General features: G+C 40.0%; 1 protein-coding gene and 1 long non-coding RNA gene across 2 annotated transcripts; both read left to right on the forward strand.

Annotated features, from left to right (window-relative positions):
* The first annotated feature begins 1,832 nt into the window (after window positions 1-1,832).
* On the forward strand, window positions 1,833-3,623 carry LOC125531336. Its single transcript, XR_007293158.1, has 3 exons — window positions 1,833-2,577; window positions 2,659-2,847; window positions 3,177-3,623. It is a non-coding gene; the product is annotated as an uncharacterized LOC125531336 (long non-coding RNA).
* A 390-nt stretch (window positions 3,624-4,013) lies between these two features.
* On the forward strand, window positions 4,014-6,353 carry LOC125531335 (ubiquitin-like). The gene is made up of 4 exons (XM_048695747.1): window positions 4,014-5,305; window positions 5,423-5,618; window positions 5,820-5,883; window positions 5,965-6,353. The coding sequence occupies exons 1-4, from the start codon at window positions 5,203-5,205 to the stop codon at window positions 6,007-6,009; spliced, it is 408 nt and encodes a 135-aa protein (XP_048551704.1). The 5' UTR covers window positions 4,014-5,202; the 3' UTR covers window positions 6,010-6,353.
* Window positions 6,354-7,500: the final 1,147 nt, after the last annotated feature.

Consider the following 7,500-nt stretch of genomic DNA (forward strand, 5'->3'; position numbering starts at 1 on the left):
GGGATTCCGAGTCTGATCGGGTCTTCCTGGGAGAAGGAATATCCTTCGTTGACTGTGAGAGCTTGTGATGGGCTAAGTTGGCACACCCCTGCAGGGTTTTGAACTTTCAAAAGTCGAGCCCGCAGTTATGGGCAGATGGGAATTTGTTAATATCCGGTTGTAGAAAACTTGACACTTAACTTAATTAAAATGAATCAACCGCGTGTGTTGCCGTGATGGTCTCTTTTCGGCGGAGTCCGGGAAGAGAACACGGTCTTGTGTTATGCCTGAGTGTAAGTAGTTTCAGGATCACTTCTTGATCTTTTCTAGCTTCTCGACCGTGCGTTGCTTCTCTTCTCGCTCTCTTTTGCGTATGTTAGCCACCATACATGCTAGTGCTTGCTGCAACTCCACCTTGCTACCCTTTCCTACCCATAAGCTTAAATAGTCTTGATCGCGAGGGTGTGAGATTGCTGAGTCCTCGTGACTCACAGATACTTCCAAACAGTTGCAGGTGCCGAGGATACCAGTGCAGGCAATGCTACCGAAACTCAAGTGGGAATTCAATGAAGACTTGGGTCGCTATTATGTTTCCTTTCCTGATGATCAGTAGTGGAGGCCAGTTGGGATGATCGGGGATCTAGCATTTGGGGTGGTCTTTTTTTATTTTGGTTTCGTAGTCGGACCTTTCTTTGTACCTTGGATGATGTATGAACTATTTATGTATTGTGTGAAGTGGCGATTGTAAGCCGACTCTTTATCCCTTTCTTATTCAGTATATGCGATGTGTAAAGATTACCCCTCTTGCGACATGCCTACCATGCGGCTATGCCTCTAAGTCGTGCCCCGACACGTGGGAGATATAGCCGCATTGTGGGTGTTACAATATTCTACGAAGATCTTTATCGGTCAAACTGCATAACAACGTACGTCGTTCACTTTGTCATCGGTATGCTACTTGCCCGAGATTCGATCATCGGTATCTCAATACCTAGTTCAATCTCGTCACCGGCAAGTCTCTTTACTCGTTCTGTAATGTATCACCCCGCAACTAACTCATTAGTTACATTGCTTGCAAGGCTTATAGTGATGTGCATTACCGAGAGGGCCCAGAGATACCTCTCCGACAATCAGAGTGACAAATACTAATCTTGATCTATGCCAACTCAACAAGTACCATCGGAGACACCTGTAGAGCACCTTTATAATCACCCAGTTACGTTGTGACGTTTGGTAGCACACAAAGTGTTTCTTCGGTATTCGGGAGTTGCATAATCACATAGCATAGGAACATGTATAAGTCATGAAGAAAGCAATAGCAATATACTAAACGATCAAATGCTAAGCTAATGGAATGGGTCAAGTCAATCACATCATTCTCTAATGATGTGATCCCGTTAATCAAATGACAACTCATGTCTATGGCTAGGAAACTTAACCATCTTTGATTCAACAAGCTAGTCAAGTAGAGGCATACTAGTGACACTTTGTTTGTCTATGTATTCACACATGTACTAAGTTTCCGGTTAATACAATTCTAGCATGAATAATAAACATTTGTCATGATATAAGGAAGTATAAATAACAACTTTATTATTGCCTCTAGGGCATATTTCCTTCAGTTTCTGCTAATCCTATATATTTAAGAAGTTCACCTCCATTATTTGATTTATCTCAACATGCAGACTGTCAACATCATCACACATGCCACGTCAGCATTTCTGTTACAAAATAAGCCAATCTCCCGATCAACAAAGAATCGCAGATATTTTTAATTCAGATTACTTCTTTTTATTCAACTGACCCTAAAAGTACCGCGTGGTCTTCTCCCCTTCCCCGGTCTCTTCCCCTTCTCGGCCCTTTTAATCCCTTTCCTTCCAATCTCTCTCTCCGGTAGTATGAGCGGCCGGGTGAGCGCAGCAGACGGATGGAGAAGGCTGCGAGGCCTCGATGGGGATAGATTGGAGCTCCTCTTGCAGTGACGCTTGCTCCTCCTCTCTCTCCATTACAACGCTTCTAATCCTCAATCCATGACTCCTGTAGGTAAATCTCGTTCCTATGCTCTCACGTCAAGGCCAGTGGAGGATAGACTGCGGCACATGTTTACGTTTCTTCTGTATAGGCAAAGGCAGGGGTTCTTCTGGGCTTCTTGCGACTACAGCGCCGTCATGTCTCGATACCATCGCCTCCATGCACTCTCCCCGCTCCTCTTTGTAGTATATTTATGGTGATGTAACTTCCGATTTTCATAGAATAATTTTGGTATTTTCTGGTACCAGTAATATTCATTCTTTTTTGACGTGCTAAAATGTTATGCAAATACTAGATTTGGCTAATTCTGATTTGTGCATCTATTCATTGTTCCATTGATTTTTTTTAAATTGATGTGCCCTCCTATGGCACTCTTTAAATATATTTTTCTACTGATCTTGATGTATACACAGAAAAAAAAGGGCACTGATGTCACATGAACCCCTTGCAAGCAAAAATAAGTTGCTGAAATTTTGCCATGATTTGTCTTTCGTCATGCTTCCCATGGACAGATTATAAAACGCCATGTGCCGCAGTCTATGATTCATAAGATAAGAAATAAAAGAGGTATGGGGGTTAGGATTCTTTTGCCAACTGTTTTTCTCTCTATCGGTATTTTGATTTTCTTCATTTGTATTTCTCATGTAGTACTCTCGCCATTCAACGATCGCGCACCACGTGATGTGTCTAACAGTAGCAACAGCCAGCTGAAGCCTCGGCTTTGTCAGGAGAAGGGGGGCAAGGTTTCACGACATCTACAATGCAGTCAGCTACAGAAGAAAAGATACTGGTGTAACAACAGTATTTACGTACACCGGAGATCCCAGATCAATTAAGGTCTGCAAACATGCTATTGAGTTTGCGCAGAACATATAATTTTATTAACCATGTTGTCAGACCATTCAGGAAGACAATTCTATAATCCACATGATGTAACTTCTGCTCTTTCATTCTCTTTTTAGGTTCACATTCGCACATATCTTATTATCATGCATTGCTGAAGATGTCCGATGAATTTACTTTGTAAAATTGCAGAAGTTTGCTTTCATGAATGATGATGTATAGAAATGGTTATACATATATAGTAAGACATTTATTTTTTAGTTCAAAATATCTACACATACCATGTAATATTTTAATTATGTTCTCTCTTTCTCATTCTACAGGCTCAAGTGTCAAACTACAAATTCTCCTGCTGTGGAATTGTTCGGTAGTGGCCCTTCACTCAGCATTTGAATTGGTCAATAGCTACCTCCCGAGTTATTTACTAGGTGGAGACCAGATTCGTTGCTTATTATGAGCGACTAGATAGATGAACATTCCGTAAGTTTGGCACCACCTCAATTTATGCCACTTTCGTAAAGCTACTGAACAGATCAGTGGATTACTTTGTTAATCTTTCAGCATAGGTCCAATACATAATAATTGTCACAAGTGGGAGCTCTCGAATGAAACATGTAACATAAAATTAAATACTACATAAATGTTTAGAAGGTGAAACCCTATCAAGACTAATACCATTTGTTTACTACCTATTGTTGCATGGATCAAAGTAAATGTACATGTCAGTTGTGATGGAGATTTTGCACAATCAAGACTTGGGTTATAGCTAGGTGGTGATGTTATAGTTGAAGCTTGAATATTCGTTCTGCGGGTCTCCGGTATACCTAAATACTGTTGTTCGTCTATTCTCTAGACTTTCAATGATATAATCTAGGAAGGATCGATCTTGCCTAAGTGCCTATGTAGCACTACAGCCATATCATTCTGATGTATGGCTATCAACAGATAATCATTTATTCATTATTGTGCTGGTACTTTTAGGTGAGTTGTTTCGCGGAGTAACATATTTATTTAGACAGTAGTTCCCGTAGCAACACGCGGGGAACCATCTAGTTAGCATAATTAGTATGTACCCTCTGTCCTGATTTATTCGTCCTTGTGGTAATCTGTGTCAAATTTTGACCATAAATTTAACTAACAAAATGTTCATGCATATCACAAAAAATTACATCATTGAAAACTATATTTAAATACAAATCCAACGATATAATTTTTGTTAACATGCACTAACATTTTGTCAATTAAATCTTTGATTAAAATTTAACACAAATTACAAAAGGGACCAATAAGTAGCAGTACCGTTGTTGATGCACACGACTATCATTCTGTTGTAATCATTGGTTTTTGGTTGACAGTTACAGACAATTGTATTTGTGTTTTGCTAGTTGTGATTGTTTCCTATGGAAAATAAGGTTAGGGCATCTCCGCCGCCGACCCTCAAACTGGACAACGTATCCGTTCACAGACAGGAGGTCGGTCCGCTCCGCGGTCACGGATGCGAAAGCCATATATCCGAAGCTATCTGCATATATATTTTAGACAGGATTTGAACTAATTGAATAATTTTCACCAAACACGACGGAATTGATTAAAAGTTCGGATAGAAAATAGCACAGATCATTCATAAATAGTATGCAAATTTGTCTAGTACAACAATAGTTCAAATTCAACGAGACTAACCACGATTCAACAAGTTTTTCATGGATGGACTATGTTATCCCATACATAATGTTCCTTGAGCTTCGTCAAACAATGTAATGCGTGAATGGTCTGCTCACTAACCTGTAGTACATCACGGTAGCACGTGCAGACTACACAACCTGTAAAGCAATAATGAGTGAATCAATCAATCAACAAGTAGAGCAAGAAGAATCGGAACTTATGATCTCCATGGTTGCTGCACGCAAAGGTCATATTGCCTCCAACCGATCAACCGTGCCATAATACTTCGTGACGGATCTCTGGATGGTATATGATGACCCACAAGTATAATGAATCAAGTTAGAGTATCTCTAACAACAACCCAATATAGGGCACGCAAAAAGTAGTTTTGCGTCATCAGAATGGGGCATATCCCTATTTTAAGGCTGTCGTTGGAGATGCTCTTACTACTATATTATTTGAATGCCCGATTTTGCTTCGGTAACTTTTTTTTTTTGAGAAAATTTGCTTCGGTAACTTGACGGGCGCGTTTCCTCTTGGACGAAACAAACTCTTGAGTACTAGACGGAGGAGGAACGTCCCGTGCGTGACCGCCGCCCGCCGGCTATATTAGGCCGTACTCACCCCACCGAACGCGTCCAGAACAAAGAACAGAAGAAAACCCGGACAGTGAATCGGGCGCTGAGGATGCAGATCTTCGTGAAGACGCCGGCGGGGAAGACCATCGCCCTGGAGGTCGAGAGCATCGACACCGTCGACAGTGTCAAGGCCAAGGTCCACGGCGAGGAAGGTACTATTACATAAGCCAACCACACCACTACGTCGCATCGGCGCCGCCATGAACGGCGTCTCTTTGTTGAGTTTGAGACTTGAGAGGTTTACTCTCTGTCCTGTCGTGTGGCCGCAGGCGTCTCGCCGGAGCAGCAGCGCCTCATCTTCGCGGGGAAGCAGCTGGAGGACGGCTGCAACCTGGCCGATTACGATATCCAGAAGAACTCCACCCTCCACCTCCTACTTCACCTCCGCGGGGGCAACATGTGGTTCGAGCCCAGCCTGAGAACACTCGCAGAAAAGTACAACTCAGACAGGAAGATCTGCTGCAAGTACGTACTACTCCTACATTTGTTGCATCGGGCGATTTAGCTGTTGTTCAGAAATATATGCCGGGTGTCTGTCAGATGTTGGGGTGTCCGACTGTGCCAAACTAATCGGATGATCGATGTTCACTTACCACGTCTTATCGTTTTCACTTTAGGAATTGCTTTGTGCAGGAGTAACTTTTTTCACCATTGATTCTGTTGCAGGTGCTATGCTCGGCTATCTCTCAGAGCTACAAACTGTCGCAAGAAGAAGTGCCACAGCAACCAGGTGAAACTTAATTGTCCATGCCATGTTCTTCGCCTTAATTGTGAAGTTCATTGATCTGATTGCCCAACCTATCATTTACAGCTGAGGCTAAAGAAGGATAGCTGGTACAGGAGATGGAGGCGCTAAAGTGTCCTGCGTCAGTGAATTAACTTCTCAGTGCTCGCTCATATACTCATGCCAGCGTCATCAGAGATGGACCTTCTAATTAGTTCGTTGTAAAGGTCCTCATGGATGTAGAACCTTGATTAACATCAGGTAGTGTAGTGTGTTGATGGCATGGTTTTCTTCCGACTGTTTAATGTGTTGATTACAGTCCTGAGTACATCTCCAGTCCCCACCGATGGTAGCATGACTTGGGGATCCTGCGACCCGATTTTTGTTTGACATGGCTTTTGATTTTTCCTGTTACTCAGTGCCGCTGATTGCAATATCTTTTGTGGCTTCGTGACATAACAACACTTTGTGATTGATCAAAACCTGGAACCTAAGCTCTTATGTAAGTCGGATCTTGATTGCACAGTTAAACACTTGGTGCTAATATGCTGACATGCTTAAGAAATTGATACTAACTAGCACGTATGCCCGTGCGTTGCAACGGGAGATAAAATAGTACACATTTAAAGTCAAGGAGAATTATATGTGCAAACATAACCCTATGTGCACAAGAAAAAAAGAAACGATTAGCTCCTCGGTTTCGCAGCGTGTGGAGGAATCAATCCGCTATTTTCTCATTCATTAATTGATGGCATTTAATAGTTTTGTTATGTCATCGTATGTCGGGGAAGACCCATGAGTTATTCAATCTACTTTTCTTTTCAATCCTTCCAATCGAGGGGACTTTAAGGTATGAACAATATTTTAAATCTGGAATAGTTTTTTAAAAATAATGTACATTTTTTAATACGCGAACAAAATATGAAAGGAGACATCTTTTTCAATTCACAAATATTTTCTCAAAACACCATTTTTTTTATAAAAACATTAACATTATTTGACTTTGTGAACATTTTTTAAAAGGGAACATATTTTCAAAATTCTTAAGATTTTTAGAAAATGTGTATCTTTCATACAAAACATTATTTTTAATTATTAAAATTTCAGTAAAACAGAATATTTTTCGAATTTGGAGCAATTTTTAAATGCTATTTTCTTTTTAGACATCTCAAACTATTTTTAAAAACAATAATTTTTTTTGACAAAATGGGAACCATTTTGCAAGTTCCGAATATTTTTCTAAAATAGCAAAAAAATTGGAATTCTTAACATTTTCAAAAAAACAATTCTTAAGTCTGAACTTGTTTTGAGAATTTTTAATTTACGAAATAAATTCTAAAAGAAAAATAAACTTGGAAGGGAAAAAGGAGATAGGAAAGGAGAATAAAAATAGAAGTAAAACACAGAAATAAAGAAAATTCGGCCAACCTATTATTGGTTGTCCTGTGCGAAAATCTAACTAAAAATGAAAATTATTTAAATTTGTGAACATTTTTATTGTAAAAATTTCACTAAAACAAGTATATTTTTCGAATTTGGAGCCTTTTTTAAATGCTAGTTGATTTTTACACATCTCGAACAATTTAACAATATTTTTTGAAAAAATGGGAACCCCTTTGCAAG

Source organism: Triticum urartu, unplaced genomic scaffold, assembly GCF_003073215.2.
Source record: "Triticum urartu cultivar G1812 unplaced genomic scaffold, Tu2.1 TuUngrouped_contig_6969, whole genome shotgun sequence".
NCBI lineage: Eukaryota > Viridiplantae > Streptophyta > Magnoliopsida > Poales > Poaceae > Triticum > Triticum urartu.

Excerpts from the sequence above, each read along its gene's own strand:
- LOC125531335 (XM_048695747.1), top strand. The coding sequence starts at position 5,203 with ATGCAGATCTTCGTGAAGACGCCGGCGGGGAAGACCATCGCCCTGGAG. Across the intron at positions 5,306-5,422 it reads CAAGGTCCACGGCGAGGAAG|GCGTCTCGCCGGAGCAGCAG; the intron begins GTACTATTACAT and ends GTGTGGCCGCAG. Across the intron at positions 5,884-5,964 it reads AGAAGTGCCACAGCAACCAG|CTGAGGCTAAAGAAGGATAG; the intron begins GTGAAACTTAAT and ends TATCATTTACAG.